General features: G+C 36.0%; 2 protein-coding genes across 6 annotated transcripts; both read right to left on the bottom strand.

The window, feature by feature from the left end:
- Nucleotides 1-881: 881 nt before the first annotated feature.
- Nucleotides 882-18,111, bottom strand: LOC127810163 (40S ribosomal protein S15a-1). Of its 4 annotated transcripts, none has more exons than XM_052349460.1 (4): nt 17,999-18,111; nt 1,578-1,725; nt 1,311-1,471; nt 882-1,189 (listed from the first exon to the last, which is right to left on the bottom strand). In XM_052349460.1, exons 2-4 carry the CDS (start codon nt 1,708-1,710, stop codon nt 1,091-1,093), a joined length of 393 nt encoding a protein of 130 aa, XP_052205420.1. In that variant the 5' UTR covers nt 1,711-1,725; nt 17,999-18,111; the 3' UTR covers nt 882-1,090. The 4 variants fall into 4 exon arrangements, with proteins under 4 accessions (XP_052205420.1, XP_052205423.1, XP_052205421.1 ...); XM_052349463.1 differs by lacking the exon at nt 17,999-18,111 and adding an exon at nt 17,927-17,941; XM_052349461.1 differs by lacking the exon at nt 17,999-18,111 and adding an exon at nt 3,974-4,111.
- LOC127810164 (40S ribosomal protein S15a-1) lies at nt 15,035-18,136 on the bottom strand. 2 transcript variants are annotated; one of them, XM_052349466.1, is made up of 4 exons: nt 17,999-18,136; nt 15,759-15,906; nt 15,493-15,653; nt 15,035-15,374 (listed from the first exon to the last, which is right to left on the bottom strand). In XM_052349466.1, exons 2-4 carry the CDS (start codon nt 15,889-15,891, stop codon nt 15,276-15,278), a joined length of 393 nt encoding a protein of 130 aa, XP_052205426.1. In that variant the 5' UTR covers nt 15,892-15,906; nt 17,999-18,136; the 3' UTR covers nt 15,035-15,275. The 2 variants fall into 2 exon arrangements, with proteins under 2 accessions (XP_052205426.1, XP_052205425.1); XM_052349465.1 differs by having other exon boundaries at nt 17,927-18,062.
- Nucleotides 18,137-23,655: the final 5,519 nt, after the last annotated feature.

Raw genomic sequence — 23,655 nt, 5'->3', positions numbered from 1 at the left:
GGTAGCAAAGGATGTGAGTGTCTTTCTTTCATTGTTATTGCTGCTGCTTCTTCTTCTTCTTCTTCTTCTTCTTCTTCTTGTGTCTGTAATTGTACCCAGTGTTGATGGGTTCTGCATGTTTCTTCTTGAGGAATATGAATACATCTTACAAGTTTGAAGAATAAATGTGATTCTGAACTACTTTGTGTGTGTATGTTTGAAAAGTGAGGTATTGTTAATTAATTGTCACGTTATATTTGTATATTTTACCACACATTTTATATGCTTTTTCAAAAAAGAATATCATAATGTAAATGTAAATGGTAAGGAGGAGTTGATTCAGACACAGAACATTCCCCCTTTTGGATTGACGTAGAAGATGGGAACTCTGTTTGATAACTCTGTTTGATTTGGTAAAGTTTTTGCTCAAAGAGTTGACCAATTTTTAACAGAATCTGATGATTCTGATTCTGATGGTTTCTGACAACGAATTTGAGTATGAAGGGCACAAAAGTGAATTTAAACAATAATCTTGGTTAGAAACCTTTAATCTTATATATGTATATATATGTATGTACATTTTATACAAGCCTTAACCTTACCACGCACCTACAGAGTCTAATCGTTTAACCATTAAATTTGTTTAACGTATCAAAATATTTTAATTAACTTAAAACCCTCTTAACACATCTAATATGAAGTTTAAGAAGGATGAAGACAAAAAAACCAAATATATAATTGGTTTAAGCGATAGTTTTCGACGATTTTGCTAATGTGGGTGCCTCAAACACACACAACTTTCAGGAGAGGGGGAATACAGATGAATGGGAACGGCTGGCTAGTTTTAATATCTATTTTGTGAATTTAAGGGGACACGAGAGAGAACAAACAACGATGGCAAGTTTTCCAAACATCATCAATCTCTTCAATCAAAAGTCGAACAAAATCAAAATTCAAAACAATGAAGTTCATCAAATGCGGGTAAATGACATTATACTCGCATTTGGAGCAAAACACAAGAAAAGAACCCAACATCAAACTATTCTAGCACAGTTTGTAAACCTCTTCCTGAGGAGTATCACAAGCAAATATCGCTGCATTACTACATATCCTAGTAGAAAAAGCCAAGCACCTTGCCACCAACGTTCTTTCTCCGTGCCTCCTCATGGTCCATGATACCCGCAGATGTGGTCAGCACAATGTACCCAAACTGAACATTATTAGCCCATACACATCTCGTTAGAAGAGGTTTCAGTTATTATTATTATTAGTAACTAAGCCAGTAAGTTTCCTGAAGTGTAGTAGTAAGTTTGAAGAATTCCCGTGCTAACCTGTCTTGAAGGAAGCAACCTAGCTGTCCACCCTTCAATCTCTTTCACACCCACATCGAACCTAGGACTGATGACCCCACACTTGTTTAGCCTGCCATTCAGTTCCACCACAATTTTACCAGACCTGTGATCATCAACATACTCGAACTCCCCAATGTATCCTATAAGAAGACAATCATGAGTTTCCAGACAAGTAAAATACATGAGACTTTAACAACAAACTGGAAATAGCAAGAGGAATTTGTATGCACGTTAGCCATAGTATACCATGCTTTTGCATCACAAGTAGGAACTTAATGATGACCTTTGAGGATGGCCTGATCATCACTTGGCGCTTTCCCCGCTTCTCCGCATTATACATGCACTTGAGAGCATCATTAAGAACACTAATTCTCACCATCTCTGACTAAAAGAACTGCAGCATAAGCCAACAAAAGTAAAACTGGATTATATTAGCATGCAAAACTAGCATGAAAAAAGAAAAAAAGGAAAAAGGAAAATATACACCTTGTCAGACATCAACGTATACCCATCATCATAGTTAAGCAGGTTACTTTAATTTAAGCTAAACCTCTTCATGTTAAAAAATGTACTTATTATATTCCATCCACTCCTTTTTGGCATACTATTTTCGTAAGGATGATAAATTTAAGTTAGGAGTGCAATCAACTAGCACGGAATATGTGCAAACCATTGTATCATTTTTTATTGATGATTAAACTGAATCTAGATGTTGACGGGTGTTGGCAATCAATGCCTAGTTATGAAACTGGAAATAATTAACCTAATGTATGCCACCAACAAACTGGAAATGATTAAGCAGTCAGATTTATGCTAAAACCCGACAATGAAGAGAACATCCATAGATGACCTCCACCTCAGATAAAATAAGCACTACAAAATTATGGCCACTAGAATTACCAACTTACAACCCAAGACAAGAAAATTGCTAGAACAAACTACCTAAGCTAGAAACCACGATTCATTGTTGTCCATGCTTGTTGAAAAATGTTACTATTTTACTAGATCCAACAAGATAAAAGCCGATGTTTACTACGTATGCAATATGAACAACACTTTTTTATCTACAAAGCTCACACTCACATGTATGAGTTTTTTCCCCACAATATTCTATAAACTTAGTAGGATATAATCATGGAAAGAGATAAGTGGAAGTATAGAACTCATGTAGCTGACCCCACCCAGTGCCAACTGTTTATGACTAGCTGAAACTGCCTATTTGCAGTCAATTCAGCTACCTTAGCAGTGGCCTTTGGACACCCAACAACCACCAACCTAAAAACAAATCTAATTGTCATAATATCGATGAAATCTAGGGTAGTTTGATACAACTAACACAAAAACAACAGGAAAGATGAAATGCAACAGCACTTCAGGGCCCAACTTGAAAAAATTATAATTCACTAAAATGTTGTAAAGTGATATTTCTTTAGTTTGATGCAACTAACACAAAAACAACAGGAAAGATAAATGCAACAGCACTTCAAGGTCTAACTTGAACAAATTATAATTCACTAAAACGTTGTAAAGTGATATTTCTTTCCCACCTCTCCAATTATTGACACCTAATTGAAACAGTGAACTAGCATAAACATAAAAATTGAGCACAACCCCCCCCCCCCCACCCTCTCTCCCTCCCTCTATTATCGCGGGCCAGTTAAAATCTTCAAGAGTTCATCACATAAACAATCTTAAATATCAACTAACAATCAACCATGGAGAACAACAAAACACAACAATCTCAAATGAAACATCAAATCACAAACATAAATAAAACTGGAAAAATTTACAGAAAAAAATAAAAAAATAAATAAAACTGGAAACCGCATATGGATATCAAACTATAAAATCGCAACGCTGAGTAAAATCAGAAACAAAAACATATCGGCGCATAGATCCTTTGCACTTTTTAGGTACACTATGCGAGTATCTACAAGTCATGGTCCTTTCGGCACAGATAACACCGAAAACAGATTCAATTCAAATAGAGCAAACCAAGCAGAGAGAAAACCCTAGAGATAGTTGGACAGAAGAGCGAGAAACCGAATGGCTTGAGGCTTACTTGAGAAACGGCTCCGAAGCTGTGGCGAGCGAAAGAAGGGAAGAGCTAGGGTTTCTAGTGAGCTTTAAGGAGACCTAGGGCTAGTAATTTAATCGACCCGACCGAGCTTTGCTGAGCTCATGCTCGGCTTGGCTGAAAAAGCTCGAGCTCTAGCTCATTTGACATGGCGGATTCCGACGATCGGAGCTGACCGTTAAACTCGCCTTGTCTTAGTGCAGGAAATCAAAAGAATCTAACGGTTGGATTTTAGTAGATTTAGGTTTTAATTTTCGGCCAAAACATGTACAACTTCGCTAAAAAAACACCGCCGGCCGCCGTGGCCAGTGGTTTCCGGTCATCAGAGCCGATCATCAGCCAACCCCGGTACGGTGACTCGCACACCCGAAAAGCAAGACGATCCAACGGCTCCTTTGTTGTAGATCCAGCCTTCATTTTTCGAAAAAGCCCGCAAACGCATGTATATATATACTTTATATCAGAAAACGGAGAGAGTCGTTAGAAGGACTTACCGGTGGGGTTGAAACGGATGTATATACATACTTATGTATGAGAAAACGAGAGGGTCGTTGGAAGGACTTACCGGTGGGGTTGAAATAGAGTCCCCGTCCGTCGCCGGAAAAATGCCGGTCGCTGTCTGCTTGCCGAGATGGGAGGAGAGACTGCAGAGGGTAGGGTTTCTTCGAGCTGTAAAAGAGATATATATATATATGCGGCCGAAAGAGAGGAAACCCCAGGGTTTTCTTTCGTTTTATAGCTGACCCGCTGGGTCACCCATCAAAGTCAGATCCGGGTTAGTGGATCCGGCTCCCACTCTGCTTTTCTTTCCTTTTTGACTATTTTCACTATACTAATTGAAAACTACATAAAATAAATAAATAAAATTTTATCTTTATTTACTTATTTTATCCACCTTTCATTATTACATTTAATTTAAAAAAAATTAAATTTCCTCATTTAGTAATTAAATTCCCTCACAAAAAATTAACCTTTTATCATATTTATTAATTTAAAACAACTTTTTAATTGAATTATTCATGTCAACTTTTTTAAAATTTATTGTACAAATGTAAATAATGAGTTATTAATATTGATGTAATTGAGTCGAGACGAGTCAAGTCAACTTTGTTGAGCTTAAATTTAGTTCAACTTGGCTCGGGTTCAAGCTCAACTCACAAAAAACTTTTTTATATGAATGAATGAACTCGATCTTATGAAATTTTTTTATTGAGTTAAGTTCAAATTTAAACTTATGAGAATGGACAAAGAGAATAAACATTTGAAGAGACTAGAAAAAGAATAAAGACAGAGTTTGAGTCGACACTAATTAATGAGTTGCAATCTCACAAAAAGAAGAAAAATACGATGAAAGTCAATTGTTGAAAAATTAAAGAAATTAGGAGAGTTAAGTAAAAGGGACATGTGCTTTCTTAGAAATTAGAATTAGGGTTTAATACTTTAAAACACACACACACATATTATATTATCTTTAAAATGAAATAAATATTACAATAATTTAAAATTTAGTAATTTTATATTAAATAATATATTTATAAAATTATAAATAAATGAATCTGTTCATGAGTTGCTAATTAAATTTATTTACGAGTTTTAACGAGTCGAACTTTATTGAGATTAAACTCAATTTATTTATAAATTAATATTCAAAGTTATATTTAAATTTAGTTCATTTATCTTAACAAATAAATTCAAATAAGTTTTTTTTTTTTTTTTTTTTTTCAGCCAGAATGAGTTAGCTTATTTATAGGGTAATGCCATATTTATATGGAACATTGGTTTAGTGAATTAAAGAACGAAATTGCCCTCACCAAAGTTTTCTGTTTGCTAAGCCATTTGGAGCAGTGAGGGGCATTGGACTTGGACTTAGGCTAAGCTTTAAGCCCGTAATTTTAATATTGGATCTCTAATCATTTTCAATAGAATAAATTATGTTTGAGGGCTTATTTATTTTTGAAAAGATGGCTTTGGTGTTTTTAGTCTGCTTTTCATTTTTAATTTTTTAAAATACTCAGAACGCGTTTTTTTGCCCATTTTCAAAAACACATTTTGCAAAACACACAAAAAACTCAAAACGACAAAAACACATTTTGGCTATTTTCAGCCAAAACCACCCCTTTAATCGAAAACACATAAAACAACACTTTTCACTTCTTTTCTTTCACCTCTTTTCTTTCTTTTGTTTCTTTTCTTTTATTTTCAAGGTCGATCGCCACCACCACCATCCACACCACTACCATCACTCTCATCCACGCTCGCCACCGCCATCACTACCACTACCTACCATGCCCAAATTCGCCGTCACCGCCATTACCCTCGCCTTGCCATTGCGCTCCAAGCCCAGATCCGCTCAACACCGCTCGCCACTGCCTTCCACGCCCAGATCCGCCATTGCCTTCTATGCCCAGATCCGCCACAGCCATCGCCTGCCACTACCACCTTCCTCCCCCGCCATTGCCCTTCACTCCCAGATCGGCCACTAGTACCGCCCGCCACGCCCAAATCCGATCGCCTGCCACCGCCCTCTGCCATTTCTCCCCACCGCCACCACCTCCACGCCTAATGTAATAATATAGTTTTTTTTAATGATATTTTTAAAATTTTGAATAAATTAATATTTTGTTATTTTATAATTTATAATTTTTTAAATATTTATGTTGTGGATAATTTAAATCACAAAATTAATATCAAATTTATATTTATAGGTAAAAATAATATTATTATGAAATTAATAGTTAAGTGAAATTAAAAATGACTTAGAATGTATTTTGTAATTTTAACATATTATATATGATTAAATTATATAACTTATATTATATTTGAAATTTTTTAAATTAAATTTATAATTTATTAATAAATATTTAAAATTTATTTCGAATCAAATTTCTTAAATAAAATATCATAAAATAACATTTTACAAAATTTAAAAACAAATGCATTTTTCAATTTTCTGTTTTGAGAAACAATTTTTCAGAATGACAAAAAGAACGCGTTTTTAAAAATCTTAAAACAAACACTTAAAACATAAAACTAAAAATAAATTCAAAACCCAAAACTTAAAACTGAAACACAAAAAGAACACTACTTAAGTTTCTTTCTCTTTACGTTTTAATTTTAAATTTATTTTTAATTTTTTATTTTAATAACCTGTTTAAAGAAAACTGAAAACACATTTTGTTTGTCATTTTAAAAAATTGTTTCTCAAAATAAAAAATTAAAAAACACATTCTTAAAATCTTTCATATTTCTTTCATTCCAAATACACCCCATAACACACTTGAGGAATAATCCCCCAAGCTAGCATTCTTGCACTTTCAAAATCATAAATCTTATCTAGGAGAAAATGGATTAGTGTATACAGATCCAATATGACATCAACAAGCAAATTTAGAGTGCTCTCAAATTAACTACAAAAGAAATGTATTCCATAACCAGGCTTCAAATCCATTTTCCTAAATAATTATTTTTCAAAATTATGTTCGAAATACATGATATTGAACCCAAAAGTTATGTTTTGATTCCACAAGTTGAGACGGTACCCCTAGTTTCAAAAAGAAGAGATGGATAGAAGGCGAGAAATGAAGAGTCACAAGAGGAAGGGATGGAAGGTGTAGGCAGACGGCGAAGGTGAGGCAACACTGCGATTCAAACGATGGCGATGATTGGAAATTGACGATTGTTGTTCGGCGATTAGAGGCGACAAATCTGAGTTGTTGGTTGCGACGCAAGGGGAGCGAATGACGTCAACAACGGAAGGCGTGGGTGGTCAGACAATAGGGGGTGATCGACAACGGCTCGCAGCAGTGATAGAGATGGCGAGCACGGGAAGAAAAGTAAAAAAAGAAAGAAGAAAGAGAAAATGACACTCAGCAATCAGCATTTTTTGTGTTTTGGATTTTTGAGAGTGTTTAGACTAAAAACACTTGTTATTTTAAGTTTTCTTTATAAAAAAAAAAAATTATCTTTGAAAATGTATTTTTAAAAATATGAAAGTAAACACGTTTTTGCTATTTTAAAAAATTGAAAAAACGTCCTGAAAACAATAAAGAGAACAGATTCTAATTTTTTTTTGAAAAAATACTTAAAAGTTTTACTTTATTTTTAAAAGTAGGCTCAATTTTTTATGGCATGAAGACATTGAACCTCAATTGAGTTGGGTTTTACATATCATTTCAAATGTTTAATTTCAATATTAAAAATATGAATACCATCAATCAAACTCAAACATGTCAAGCACTAAGAGTCCTACCAATTTTTACCCAGCAAATCAATGGTTTCTAGCCATGTCACGGACACTTCCCCCTAATATTCCACGACGTCCTTGAGAGAGAGAGTGAGAGATGGGATGCAGTGGCCTCATCATTAGGTAATAACAGGTATTAATAGTGTTAAATGGAAAATGCTAGAGAGTCCGATGAGTTTATTGAAAAGGGGTAAAAAGACCATTTTGCCCCCATGCCCAACTCTCTCTCTCTCTCCCTCCAATGGATTCCCCCCTACTTTGCACGTCTCCCTTGCCTGCCATGGCCGCCGCGCCTCGCTACAATCGCCCGACCTCGTCTTTGTCGCCTCGTCGACAGTCGCTGCATCGACTATTGGCGAGGTGAGGCGGTGAGGTGACGGAGGTGAGGCCGGGCGACTGCAGGGAGGCGCGACAGAGAGGTGAGTGGCGGCCATGGCAAGCATGGGAGACGCGTAGAGCGAGGGGGCAGTGGCCCGCTTTGCAAATTTGCAAAGTGGGCGGGGGCAAAATCGTCTTTTTGCCCCCTTTCTATGAGCCGCTCGGTAGGCCCGTCAGGCCCTGTAGAACGACTCGTGTTAAATAATGATCCATAATTAAAAGCAAACTGAAAGTAGAGTATTTTAATTGATAAAATTAAAAATTGAGCCTATTTTTAAAAATAAAATAAAACTTAATTATTTATTTCTTTAAAAAACTTGCCTTTTTAGAAAAAAAAAATAAATGAGAAATATCTTGAACATAACTTATTCATTTGAAAATGATTGGAGATCCAAAAATCAATTCATTATTGGATGCAGATTGTTGTAAGATTTCTCCAAATTATCAAATATCAATGCAATTATCCTTTATTTTGCATCCCATCATGCCTTTTGGTAGCTCACTTGGTACTAAATCTTTCAATAATGTGTCATTGATAAAAACCTTGTTGATATGTGACTCAATATGTATTCGGCCAGTTAAATAAATAAATAAATATATTAGGTTGGGCCATTGGTGTTAAAAGCTCAAGCCTAAGTCTACATTATTGTTCTTTTGTTTTAATCTCAGTCGTGTCCCTTGGTCCACACACATATATATAGAGGAATTGGGAGCATCTGCTACATACGAGCAAATTAAAATTGCACAAGAGAAGGCATGGACAATTGCCCTAATCTTGAAAGAAAGAAAAACAATGCACACGCAAAAGAATCACGCATGAGAGGAAGAGCCGAAGCAATATGAAATTTGGTATGTATCTTTTGCTGTTAACTCATGGGATTTGAGTGTGAAAGATAGGTTTAGAAGATTGGTTGTGAGAGTGTTGTAATCGCTGATTTTGTTTAGCGTTGTATTCTCGGTTTGTATTATCTTCTTGATCCTATTGTTGATTTCAGATTGGCTTGTATAATCATTGTAAATCTCTTGTGTATACATTTTTAGTGGATTGACTAGGAGCGAAACCCTTGCTGTGAGTAGGATTCTTTCGAATCCGAACACGTACATGCCTTGTCCATTTTCTGTTTTTCTACTGAATCTGCGTGCGCGCGTTCGTACTTCATTTTCTTTTAATTTGTTCAGATATTCTTCGATCGTTGGTACTGCCGAGGCTTTGGTTGTGTGTTGGTTTACACAGATTTCTTAACAAGTGGTATCAGAGTCGGAGTTGGCTTCAAGATCAAAAGAGCCGGGATCGGAGGGTCAAGAACGCGTGAAAACGGATCGAAGTCTATCGAAAGAATAGAAGGCCGCGACGTTCGAGGAAGATCGGAGGCTGCGATCGATTTTTTGATTCAGTAAGTAAATATCCTTTTTCTTTGCCCTAAGTCTTTTATGTCCGGTGAGACATATTGGATTGATTTTTGATATCCTGTTCTGCTTGTGGTTCTTGTTCTTTTTGTTTATGGTATTTGCGATGGATGTAGTTTCTTGTTTTTGATTTCGTGTTGTTCTTAAACCTAAGTTAGGGTTATAGAGAACATATTTATTTTGCCCTAATTCTCACCGTGTTCTTGAGTATTTTAAATCGAAATCAAGATAGGTTTGAAGAGATAGTCATTGATTTATAGTTTACTGGATTGGATTATGTCTCTCATTTGTTCATTGTTGATGTTGATTTCTTACTGTTATCGTTTTTTTATTGCAAGATTTATTGCTGATAGGAGTGTGTTTTACTTCATGTTACAAGTGTATATCACTTGATTCTTTCTAAGAAATTAGTTAAGTTGATTGTATTGCTTAGTGTTCTTGGAACTTTGCAATCTGATCCTTGTATTGTTCTTGTGGTTGTAATTTTCTCCTTGTTATCTGTGTTATGTGTACATTGTTCATTCTGTGTTATTCTTGTTCCATTCTTATTCTATTTTAAATTCTGTGTTGCTATTTTTGGCTTTGGTTTCTGTGTTGCTGTTGGTCTTTTGTTTTCCATGCAAGAATAGAATCAAAGATGGCACCTATGAAGATGAAACTTGAAAAGTTTGGTTCAATGGTCACAGTGATTTTGGGATGTGGTAGTAGAAAATGAAGGCCATCTTGGTACAAAACCAGTGCTCAAAGGCACTAGTTGTGCCAAAGGATGAAAATGATAAGAAAGAGGCTACGTCCTCCGTGGAAAGCTAGGAAATGGATGAGTTGGCGTATAGCCTTATCATATCCTAAGCCTAGCTAAAAATGTATTACGACAGGTAAATGGTTTGAACATTGCTGCAAAGGTATGGTCAAAACTTGAGTCCCTTTACATGGTAAAATCTTTGACTAACAAAATTCACCTGAAAAGAAAATTGTTTAGTTTTAAAATGGACTACTTAAAGTCTTTAGAAGAAAATTTAGACGACTTCAATGTAATTACCATAGGTCTGGCTAACATAATGAGGTAATATCATATGAAAATCAAGCAATTATTCTGTTGAATTCTTTTCCAGAATCCTATAGAGATTTAAGAACTGCAATAGAATATGGTAGAACTTTTCTAACCCTAGAAGATGTTTTATCAACCATAAGATCAAGAGACCTTGAAACTAAGAAAAAACAAAATTCTAGTTTTGTTGAAGGTCTATATGTTAAAAATAAGTCGAATAAGAAATCTTATTCTAGAGGTAAGGGTGAGTCTAAATCTAAGGGTAAAAAGAATTCAAAACCGGTGACTTGTTGGTTTTGTAAGAAAGAAGTGTTGGTGCATGTAGAAGTATAGTGGTTTTAGAAAATAAAACTTTTGAGAGAGTCACAAACGTTGGATGATATTGGAGAGCTATAGTCTTTTTTTTTTTTTATCAAAATCTCCCATAGGCTTCTCATTTATTTTCTCTTTATATAGAGCCAAACAACCATAAAGGCTAATCAAGGCATTTACAGAAGTTTAGGAATACAAGAAGATTCCTAGAGAATTAATGCTATAAATACTATATTGGAAAACAGAAAGACTCTACTATAAAGCCTTTCTTAATACATTAAATGCTTTATATTTAAATGCTTTTAGAAACCACTTTAGATGCCCTTGATATGCTTGATATGCTGAAAATCAAAAATTATCTTAATCTCACAAGAAGGTCATCTTAGGAGAAACTGTCATTCGAGGCAAAAAAAGTATAAGAAAGAAAATACAAATCTATCAGAGGGATATGAGAGTGTGGAAGGGCTGTTTATCTTTGGAGTCTAGGCATGAAATGGCTAGGACACATTGGTCATAAGAGGTTTGTTAGAGTTAAGCATGTTAGGCATGATTGGATTCGATTAGGTTAGTAACCTAGAGAGTTTTATGAATCTTGTGTTATGGGGTGTAGGTTCTCATAGATGCTTGTGTTATAGTTGATTTCAATGGGTTATAGGTTGCTTTATCTGTCTTTTGGGATTTGTTCTCGTGTCCCTGTTTTCTGACTAGGGCCTGATATTTTTCTTTCTTTTGTTGATAAATATTTTGTAAAAGATTTTAGGTATTCTTTCTTAGTCATAAAAATGAAGCTTTTGAGAAGTTTAAAGAATGGAAAGTCTTTGAATATTGAACAGGAAAAAAAATTAAGTTTGATGAACTGATGTAGGTCTAGAAGTAGATGTGTGCCTAGTATTGTAGAATTATAAGAATCTGAACAAATTGATAATGTAGAGTTTGAGGTGAAAATTTGTCAGTCTTGAGGTGGAACTTTAGAAAATTTTCGTATCTAATGAAAGTCCTAGAGTTAGCCCTGATGTGCTGTTTATAAAAGTCTTGATAGAGGTTTTTGTTGCCCATAATAAGGCATGTATTAGTCGAGTCTGTCTCGAGTCAAAAGTTTGAGCAAGCTTTGTCATTGCTCAATGTGCTCCCGTTGTAGCTGGGAGAGTTGCAGGGATATTTAGTCAAATCCATTACCAATCCATTCTTGAATCAAGGTGAAATTTGTTGATATGTGACTCAAAATGTATTTGGCTAGTTAAATAAATAAATAAATATATTGGGTTGGGCAATTGGTGTTAAAAGCCCAAGCCTAAATCTGCTTTATTGTTCTTTTGTTTTAATCCCAGCCGTGTCCCTTGGTCCACACACACATATAGAGAGGAATTGGGAGCATCTGCTACATATGAGCAGATTAAAATTGCACAAGAGAAGGCATAAACAGTTGCCTTAATCTTGAAAGAAAGAAGAAGAATAGTGCACACAGAAGAATCACGCACAAGAGGAAGAGCGGAAGCAATTTGAAATTTGGTATATATCTTTTGCTGTTAACTCATGGGATTTGAGTGTGAGAGATAGGTTTAGAAGATTGGTTGTGAGAGTGTTGTAATCGTCGATTTGGTTTAGCGTTGTATTCTCGATTTGTATTATCTTCTTGATCCTGTTGTTGATTTCGTATTGGCTTGTATAATCGTTGTAAATCTCTTGTGTACATATTTCTAGTGGATTGACTAGAGACGAAACCCCTGCTACAAGTAGAATTCTTTCAAATACAAACACGTACATGCCTTGTCCATTTTCTATTTTTCTGCTGAATCTGTATGTATGCGTTCGTATTTCATTTTTTTTTTAATTTGTTTGGATATTCTTGGATCGTTGGTACTGTAAAGGCTTTGGTTGTGTTGATTTACACAGATTTCTTAACAAGCCTCTATTTGCTCGAACACCAAATCTTCTACTACATGATCAAGGTAACTAATATCCAACTAACGATGACTTCTTATTATCGTAATCAAACACTTGTGTGGACCCTTGTATGATGTAATCTTTTGATGACCCATGGCCTCCTTTTTCATTGTCTTAAATCTTCGAGGGCATGTCACATACCACACTCTTGTTTGAATGCATGACAACATATGTTCAACGATCTCGCGTAGAATATTGATTTTGCTTATTCATTTTAACTAAATCGATGCAAAGAATCTAGTTAAATGGAGGCCATTTGGGTTTATGTGTTTGTTTTTGTTAGGGTTTTAATGCAATCAACACTTTATTTAATTTTATGTATATTTTTTAATTATAGGATGAGTGACGTGACATTAATTTCGAGATTTTTTCTTAGTGGAACTGTGGTAAAAAAAGAATGTCAATATTTGGATGGAAAAATCACTGAGCACCCTAAGTTTATTGACTTGGAAGAAATTTTATTCATTGGATTATTGCTAATGTGTTAAATCTTAATAAGGTTAGTGCAATTTATTTGAAATGAAATGATGTGTTTGGTGAAATATTTTGCGATGAGAGTGTTTTTACATTGTGCGAAGGGTTGGTAGATGGGGACACAATTAATAATTACTAAGAGAATGAGGGCAAAGTAGATAAAATTTCTCTTGACAACTCTAATCAACCACGTGTTCTCATATATCTTGTTTCAATAAATGAAGGTGGTTTGGGCAATGACTATTTGGTAAAGAGAATGTGAAGATATTAATTCTTTACCTAATGTTGATGGGGTAGAAAAAACTGAAGATTTAGAAGGCTTGGAATAGATTTTGATGAACTGGTGGAAGGGCCAAATACATATTTTTGCCCTGTACTTTCACATTTTTTTTTCTGTATCAATCCAAACTTTTTATTATTTTGATTACATCCCTAGAGTATACATTTTCAAATCATTTGCACACTTCAATTAGAGCGTACAACACACGAGCGTTGAAGTGCTCGAATTACCCCCCAATACTTGGCCATTATCCCTGCCACAACTTCTTCCTTCAATGGCCGATAATGAGGCAATGGAGGTGCCTAGTAACAAGTACAGAGGATGGAGAAGAAGGCGCAAGTCGACAGTTATGGCAAAAGATGAAGATGATTATCGACTATGATTGAAAATAATCAAGGTAAAAAAGCATCGATGGAGGTGGAAGGCAAAGAGGCAAATGGGTCCTCGATTAGAAAAGACGAACTGATTGAACAAACGATTGGTTGTCGCAACTAAAGAAGAAGACTGACAGTTGGAGGAATTGTCAATCGACTGTTGGTCTTCTTTTGTCGACCGACCTCTTACTTCATCTTCCCAGTCAATGGTGCCTTCGATCGTTTGATTTCTTTAAAATAAGCCTAGGTTTTTTGAAACACCAAGTGCCGCCACTGTCCTTTCACATCATTTCCATCTTTACAACTTCATGGTTGTAGACGGCCTTGGTTGCTAGTTATCTATCGGTTACACATGATAAGAAGCTTTGCCTCTATCGGTTACTCAACTTGCCCGTCGCAAGTCATACCTCCATGCTAGCTACAAGCCGAAGGCTTCTTCTACTCGCTATTTGAAAAGAAAGGCCATGGCAAAGGCAGACGGTCAGAGGCACCATCGACCGACTATTGGTCTTCTTTTGTCAACCTACCTCTTACATGTGCATGAAGGGTAATTTAGGCATTTGAGTGTGTGTGGCTTTCACTAAAGTGTGTAATTAGCTTGAAAATGTATAGTCTATGAGTGAAATCGGAATAACAAAAAGTTCAAATGACCACACACAAAAAATATATAAAAGTACAAGAATAAAAATATATGTTTGGCCTACTACTAATCTATCAAATGATGAGGAAGAAGAGTTGCAAGTTACAAGGCAACATATTAAGAAGAGTAAAGAAAGAAGTAAGCGAAAAGTAAGAAGAGAGGGAGATAATGAAGGACAACATGATACCGCTAATCTAAATGCAAATGTTGAGACAATAAAAGAACAAGCAGCTGAGGACAATGCACAACAAGAAGCAAATGGCCTGAATGATGTAGATCCATCATTTGAAGTTGTAAAAGATTCTGAAAAAGATTCAGACAGCAATCACTCCAACTATCTTGGAAGTGATAATCTAGGGAGTTCCTCTGATGAAGATGACTCGAAAGATAAAGATAATTTTGTTGTTAAGCATAGCTCTAGAACCAAGTTTGATTCCTAAACACAAGTTTGACTATTTTGCTAACGTGGGAATGGCTGGCTAGTTTTAATATCTATTTTTCGAATTTAAGAGGACACGAGAGAGAATGAACAACGATGTCAAGTTTTCCGAACATCATCAATCTCTTTAATCAAAAGTCGAACAAAATCAAAATTCAAAACAATGAAGTTTATCAATTGCGGGTAAATGACATTATACTCGCATTTGGAGCAAAACACAAGAAAATAACCCAACATCAAACTATTCTAGCCCAGTTTGTAAACCTCTTCCTGAGGAGTATCCCCTAAAACCTCATCACAAGCAAATATCGCTGCATTACAACATATCCTAGTAGAAAAAGCCAAGCACCTTGCCACCAACGTTCTTTCTCCGTGCCTCCTCATGGTCCATGATACCCGCAGATGTGGTCAGCACAATGTACCCAAACTGAACATTATTAGCCCATACACATCTCGTTAGAAGAGGTTTCAGTTATTATTATTATTAGTAACTAAGTTAGTAAGTTTCCTGAAGTGTAGTAAGTTTGAAGAATTCCCGTGCTAACCTGTCTTGAAGGAAGCAACCTAGCTGTCCACCCTTCAATCTCTTTCACACCCACATCGAACCTAGGACTGATGACCCCACACTTGTTTAGCCTGCCATTCAGTTCCACCACAATTTTACCAGACCTGTGATCATCAACATACTCGAACTCCCCAATGTATCCTATTACAAGACAACCATGAGTTTCCAGACAAGTAAAATACATGAGACTTAACAACAAACTGGAAATAGCAAGAGGAATTTGTATGCACGTTAGCCACAGTATACCATGCTTCTGCATCACAAGTAGGAACTTAATGATGACCTTTGAGGATGGCCTGATCATCACTTGGCGCTTTCCCCGCTTCTCCGCATTATACATGCACTTGAGAGCATCATTCAGAACACTAATTCTCACCATCTCTGATTAAAAGAACTGCAGCATAAGCCAACAAAAGTAAAACTGGATTATATTATCATGCAAAACTAGCATGAAAAAAGAAAAAAGGAAAATATACACCTTGTCAGACATCAAGGTATACCCATCATCATAATTAAGCAGGTTAGTTTAATTTAAAATAAACCTCTTCATGTCAAAAAATGTACTTATTATATTCCATCCACTCCTTTTTGGCATACCATTTTCATAAGGATGATAAATTTAAGTTAGGAGTGCAATCAACAAATAAGTGCAAACCATTGTATCATTTTTTATTGATGATTAAACTGAATCTAGATGTTGATGGGTGTTGGCAATCAATGCTTGGTTATGAAACTGGAAATAATTAACCTAATGTGCATGCCACCAACAAACTGGAAATGATTAAGCAGTCAGATTTATGCTAAAACCCGACCATGAAGAGAACATCCATAGATGACCTCCACCTCAGATAAAATAAGCACTAAAAAATTATGGCCACTAGAATTACCAACTTACAACCCAAGACAAGAAAATAGCTAGAACAAACAACCTAAGCTAGAAACCACGATTCATTGTTGTCCATGCTTGTTGAAAAATGTCACCACTTTACTAGATCCAACAAAATAAAAGCTGATGTTTACTCTGTATGCAATATGAACAACACTTTTTTCTCTACGAAGCTCACACTCACATGTATGAGTTTTTTACCCCACAATATTCTATAAACTTAGTAGGATATAATCATGGAAAGAGATACGTGGAAGTATAGAACTCATGTAGCTGACCCCGCCCAGTGCCAACTGTTTATGACTAGCTGAAACTGCCTATTTGCAGTCAATTCAGCTACCTTAGCAGTGGCTTTTGAACACCCAACAACCACCAACCTAATAACAAATCTAATTGTCATAATATCAATGAAATATAGAGTAGTTTGATACAACTAACACAAAAACAACAGGAAAGATGAAATGCAACAGCACCTCAGGGTCTAACTTGAACCAATTAGAATTCACTAAAATGTTGTAAAGTGATATTTCTTTCCCACCTCTCCAATTATTGACACCTAATTGAAACAGTGAACTAGCATAAACATAAAAATTGAGCACAAAAGCCCCCCCCCCCCCCCTCTCCCTCTATTGTCTCAGGCCAGTTAAAATCTTCGAGAGTTCATCACATAAACAATCTTAAACATCAACTAACAATCAACCATGGAGAACAACAAAACACAACAATCTCAAATGAAACATCAAATCACAAACATAAATAAAACTGGAAAAATTTACAGAAAAAAATAAATAAATAAAAGTGGAAACCGCATATGGATATCAAACTATAAAATCGCAACGCTGAGTAAAATTCAGACACAAAACATATCGGCGCATAGATCCTTTGCACTTTTTAGGTACACTCTGCGAGTATGTACAAGTCATGGTCCTTTCGGCACAGATAACACCGAAAACAGATTCAATTCAAATAGAGCAAACCAAGCAGAGAGAAAACCCTAGAGATAGTTGGACAGAAGAGCGAGAAACCGAATGGCTTGAGGCTTACTTGAGAAACAGCTCCGAAGCTGTGGCGAGCGAAAGAAGGGAAGAGCTGGGGTTTCTAGTGAGCTTTAAGGAGACCTAGGGTTAGTAATGTAATCGACCCGACCCGACCGAGCTTTGCTGAGCTCGAGCTCATATGACATGGCGGATTCCCACGATCGGAGCTGACCGTTTAACTCGCCTTGTCTTAGTGCGGGAAATCGAAAGAATCTAACGGTTGGATTTTAGTAGGTTTAGGTTTTAATTTTCGGCCAAAACATGTACAACTTCGCTAAAAAAACACCGCCGGCCGCCGTGGCCAGTGGTTTCCGGTCATCAGATCCGATCATCGGCCAACCCCGGTCACGGTGACTCGCACACCCGAAAAGCAAGACGATCCAACGGTTCCTTTGTTATAGATCCAGCCGTCATTTTTCGAAAAAGCCCGCAAACGCATGTATATATATACTTTATATCAGAAAACGGAGAGAGTCTTTGGAAGGACTTACCGGTGGGGTTGAAATGGATATATATACATACGTATGTATCAGAAAACGGAGAGGGTCGTTGGAAGGACTTACCGGTGGGGTTGAAATAGAGTCCCCGTCCGTAGCCGGAAAAATGCCGGTCGCTGTCTGCTTGCCGAGATGGGAGGAGACGGCAGAGGGTAGGGGTTCTTCGGGTTGAAAAAGAGAGATATATATATGCGGCCGAAAGAGAGGAAACCCCAGGGTTTTCTTCCATTTTATAGCTGACCCGCTGGGTTACCCATCAAAGTCAGATCCGGGTTAGTGGATCCGGCTCTCCATCTCTACTCTTCTTTTCTGTTTGACTATTTTCACTATACTAAATGAAAATAAAATAAAATAAATAAATAAAATTTTATCTTTATTTAATTATTTTATCCACCTTTTATTATTACATTTAATTTATAAAATAAATAAATTTCCTCATTTAGTAATTAAATTCTCTCGTAAAAAATTAACCTTTTATCATTTTTATTAATTTAAAATAACTTTTTAATTGAATTATTCATGTCAACTTTTTTTAAAAATGACTGCACAAATATAAATAATGTGTTACTAGTATTGATGTAATTGAGTCGAGATGAGTAAGTCAACTTTATTGAGCTTGGACTTAGTTTTACTTGGGCTCGAGTTCAACTCACAAGGAACCTTTTTATATGAATGAACAAACTTGAACTCATGAAAAACTTTTGTTGAGTCAAGCTCATGAGAATGGACAAAGATTCGAAGATGATGAATGGTCAAAGAGACAAGAGAAGAGAAAAAAGATAGAGTTTAAGTCGATATATGGTGATTGGCAAGTTGCAATCTCACAAAAAAAAAAAAAAAATATAGGGCAAAGGTTGATTGTTAAAAAATTGAAGAAACTAGGAGAGCTAATTGTAAAAGGGATGTGTGTTTCCTTAGAAATTAGAATTAGAGTTTAATACTTTAACACACACACACACACATATATATATATGTTAGGATTTGTGATTCAAGATGTATTAATATTGTCATTTATATTTCCGTGTCAAATACATTTGAATTGCATGGGCATTTGCATATCATTTCATATTATGTAAAATGGGCTAGTTTTATTATGAAAAGTATAAAGAAGCTGGGTTGGTGATAGAGTTGTAACCTAGAAGCCAATCATAAGAGTTGTGAGCTGGTTGCATTTCTAATTAATTTTGGACATATTTTGATTAATATTTGTATTTCTCTTATAATATGTGGCAATATGTTCATCTTTATATTTTACTATTTAAATGAGTTCCAAAGAGTGTAGCAATGTCAATCGAGTTATGATGAGATCATACTAATGAGATCGAATGACTGATACTTCATTCTTTAACTATTTCTGGTCATAGGACTATAGAGTGGGGCCTCTATAGTATCGTCAAGACCAGTACACACTATGCATGCTTGTGAGGAGGGTAGTTGATCTCATTGACTATTTGTGTGGTGACACTAATGCAAGTGTGTAGGTGCTCATTAGTGAATGAGTTTACTGAATGACCTAACTTGACAACACCCAAATGGTAACTCTTACTAAATGTCAATTGGGAGTTCTATGTGGCGACATGTGCTAGTAATCTCTTTTCCTGAGGTACCACAGTTATCTTGTATGAGGAGTGTCAAATTTTGATGCCACTGTATGGGGTCCAGTAAGATGGGTCCCTAATAGGGTGGTTATTGAATATGATCTGAATCATACAAAGGTAAGTGAGTACGCAAGATGGAATCTATCGACCTTAGTAAGATTTAAAAGGTATATGCCCTATGTGAATGTTGAAGTCACAACTCGAAGAGTCGTTAGCCAACGCAGATGGTTGAGAATTAATAAGAGTTACTAATTTGACTATATCAGTTGTGGACTTAACATTCGTATACATAGTGCTGGTTATTAGAAGTTTGACATTTTACTATACTTCTAGACTATACCAGGGCATTATGATAGAAGGATCGAATAGCACTGAAACTTGTCACGGAAAGGTTCATTAGAAGTGTCATTTGCATTTCATTATGATATGGGGGCCATGATACGTTACTAGATATCAATCTTGGTTTAAGGGCAAGATAATAATTTTACTCATGTGATGAAATAAATTAAGGATCAAAATGAAAGAGTTTTATTAGGGGTAGGATTCTATAAATTGCCCTTTACCATTTTCATAGTGAACCTATAAGGTCACACACAAACAAATAGGAGTTTCATAAAAATTTTAGTGGGACCGAAAAATGTTTTTGGGGCCCATAAGAATTCGTGGATTTTTGGGGCAAGCTAGCACTCACAGAAAAGTCCATGAGATGTCGACAAAATGAGAAAAAAGTAAAATAAGGTAAAAACCCACAATTGGGTTTGGGCCTTGGTCCAACATGTTTATAACATGTTTGGGTTTTCTTTAAATTCCTAGTTTGACTAGGTTTTGGGTTGGGCCTTGGCCCAACATGTTTATAATATGTTGGACCAACTATAAATACCTAGTTTGACTAGGGTTTGAAAATGGCTCTCCATTTTGTCTCATAACCCCTTTGGTATTCTAGAGAGAGAAAGTTGGTTTTTGAGAAAAACCAACAATATCTATAAGTGTTGGATTAGATCTTGCATACTTGATGCAAGGAGATCGAAGGGGTATGCTCATAGACATCAATTGAAGCTTCTCTTTGGTGTGGATTACTTATAGAGGGTGGGTAACACCTTGTGGCACAAAGATTCATCCATCCTTCATCAGACAATCAAAAGGTTCGATTTTCGTTATATGTTTATATTCTTGAAGTAATTATATATTTACAAACTAGATCCTTTCATTTTGGGTTTCAAGATTAGCCAAAGAGTTTGGTTGATCCAAATAATTTTAAAATTTCCGTTGCGTTTGGATCCAAGAAACCCAACAATTGGGTTATTGGTGTATGTAGGCCAACAAGCCCAAGCCCGAGTCTGTTGCTTTTTTATGTTAATTCCAACCATATCTCTTAGCCCATGTATATAAAGTAATGGTTTGGGAAAATCATAGAGCAACATTCACAAATTAAGAAGCCCTAATCGGGCAAGAAGAATGCACACAGAGCGAGAGAGATTGGACTGAGAATGAGCAAGAAATCGAAGAAGAACAAGGCGAGGTATTGTGTTTGAATCTCTAGAAATCGCTTGAGGCGTGTGAGGTTTATATTGAGAAGCTAGAATACTGTATTTATTGCTTTTGTTCGTTCTTGGAATAATCTTGCACTCTTGTGTTTTTGCTTTTGTTTATAATACTGCAAGTGTTTGATTCTTGTGGGTTTAGTTGTAATCTTGTTGTTGTAATCACCAAAATCTATAGTGGATTGACTAGAGGTGAAGCCTCTACCGTGAGTAGGATCTTTTGAACTGAACACGTATACGCAGTGTACGTTGTGTGTGTGTTGTGATGTTGGATGTTCTTTATTTTATGTTTCGACTTGTGGATCTTGGTACTTCTCTTGGTTTTGGTCGTGTGGCTGTGTAATTGGTTCACATGTAATATCAACAAGTGGTATCAAAGCCATTCGAGGGCCAACCGGGTCCACTGGTGATCAGATCCAAGAACTCGAGGACGGAAGTGATCGGAATAACGGAAGGGCGAAGTTTGATTGATCTTCATTGAACAGAAAGATGGAAGATTGGAAGCCGCAATAGGCTTCCGACTCAGTAGGATTGATTGTATTCTCTTTGTTTTCTTTTGCCCTAATTCGTTTATGTTCAGTGATGCATATATTCGTTTCTGTTCGTTTCTCTGATTTGTGCAAAAGGCTCGCCTCTTGCGAACCCCTGTTTACTCTTTTATGATCTTTGTGAAGAGTGTTGTGACTTGAGTTGTTTTGAGGACTGATTTGTATCCGAGAGGTAAGGTTGATTTGGTATATGTGTATCGGACGTTCTATACATTTTTTGGATTTTTTTCCCTATTGGCCAAATACGATTTCTTGTTATTCTTGAATTCAAGTTAGGGTTATAGTGAGTATATTTGTTTTTCCCTAATCCTCATTGTTCTTAAGTTGTTTAAAATCGAAATCAAGATAAGCTTGGAGAGATAGCCATTATTCCTTAGTGTCTAGTTTTGGTTTATCTCTCACTCTCTCATCTGTTTATTGTTACTGTTATGGCTGGAATTTTTTCCCAATCCATTTCAGTTGTATATTCTCTGTTGGTCTTCCCTTACTGTTATCGTCTCTTATTTTAATTGCAAGATTCATTGGGGATAGAAAACTGTTTACTTCCTGTTGTAAGTATATATTACTTGATTCTGTCGGAAAGATTCGTAAGATAGATTGCTTGTTATTGCTCGGTGTATTTAGAGAATAGTAATCTACTTGTAATGTTCTTGAAATTTTTTATGTGAAACCTAGTTAGGGTTATAAGGATTTCAGTAAACATTTTACTCATTACCTATCCAAAATTTTTGTTGTTTTTTTTTTCGTTTGCTGTATGTTTTCTGTGTTGCTGGTCTTTTGTTTTGGATTCTTTGTTGCTATTGGATTTTTTGTTTTCCTTGCAAGAACAGAACCAAACATGGCACCTATGAAGGTGGAACTTGAAGAGTTCAATGGCCAGAGGGGACTACAGCATGTGGTAGAGAAATGATGAAGGCCTTGACAAAACAAAAGCAAAAAAAGGTAGGTAAGCAACGAGGAAAAGGTATGGAATAAATTAGAGTATTTGATGAGTCTCTGTTTATTAGTAGGGCTATTCATTTTCGAAATCTAGGCATGAGAGATTATGGCACATAGGGTTAATAAGGTTGTAAGAGAGAAAACTAAAGCAATTTGGCTGATTGATAGAAACCCCTTGAATGCATGTTGTTTTTATGTGTTTTTCCCTCTGTTTGTGTGAATCACTGTGAGTTGAGGAGGAGAGATGATCGAGTGCTATCATTTGATGTGGAGAGCATGACTAAGCGATTGTCTCTTTGTTTTGATCGGTAAGAACCTTAACTTTGTATCGTTAATCTATAGGTAAATTCACTTGGTCGTGAGAGATTGTTTAAGGAGAGACTATGAGTGCTGGTAGTGTAATACTCGAGAACTTTGGGTAATTTAGAAATAAGAATTTTATTAGAAAAATAAGATTTAAGGAAAATAAGTATCAGAATAGTCTGAAAAATTGACCGAATCGGTTACAAGGAGTACCTTGGAGTCGAGATGTCTAAAGAAAATGATATGGTAGTGTCGAGTATTTCAAGGAATGATTTATGGTATCGAAAGAAAATGGATCAGAAATAGTTTTGGTATAGCTAAAATACAACTACGGGATAGGCTGTAAAACTGAATAATTGTAGGGGGCTTCCGAAAAGTCAACGAAACCCTGAGGGTATTCATATTTGATGTGTAGAGCAAACCTTTAGTGGTTTTTAGAAGAAACAAAAGGGTTTGAGGCCAAAACAAAGATTCAGGTCAAAGTATAATTTTTTGAATTGGTCGGAGAGAGGCCGAGATGGCGAGTTTTCAGAATCTTCCAAGAAGGAATGGAAGTTTTTAGGACTTAAGGGACTTATAGGCAATTATCAAAAGTTGATGGGCTTGGTGAAAGAAGGCTAAAAGGAGAAAACAAAAGTCAATAGGGGCAAAAGCGTAAAATCTAAAAATTGTGGCAATGGGAAACCAACCAGGCCACTGGTCGTCGCCAACCGGTGATTTGGACCACGGGGATGGCATGAGGGGTGGTTGAGGAACATTTTTGATAAAGGGATGAGTCGACAAAAGCCACGAAG

This window comes from Diospyros lotus, chromosome 9 (genome assembly GCF_014633365.1).
Source record: "Diospyros lotus cultivar Yz01 chromosome 9, ASM1463336v1, whole genome shotgun sequence".
In the NCBI taxonomy this organism is placed as follows: domain Eukaryota; kingdom Viridiplantae; phylum Streptophyta; class Magnoliopsida; order Ericales; family Ebenaceae; genus Diospyros; species Diospyros lotus.
The sequence above is the reverse complement of the archived record's forward strand: the minus strand, read 5'-3'. Positions and strand labels throughout refer to the sequence as shown.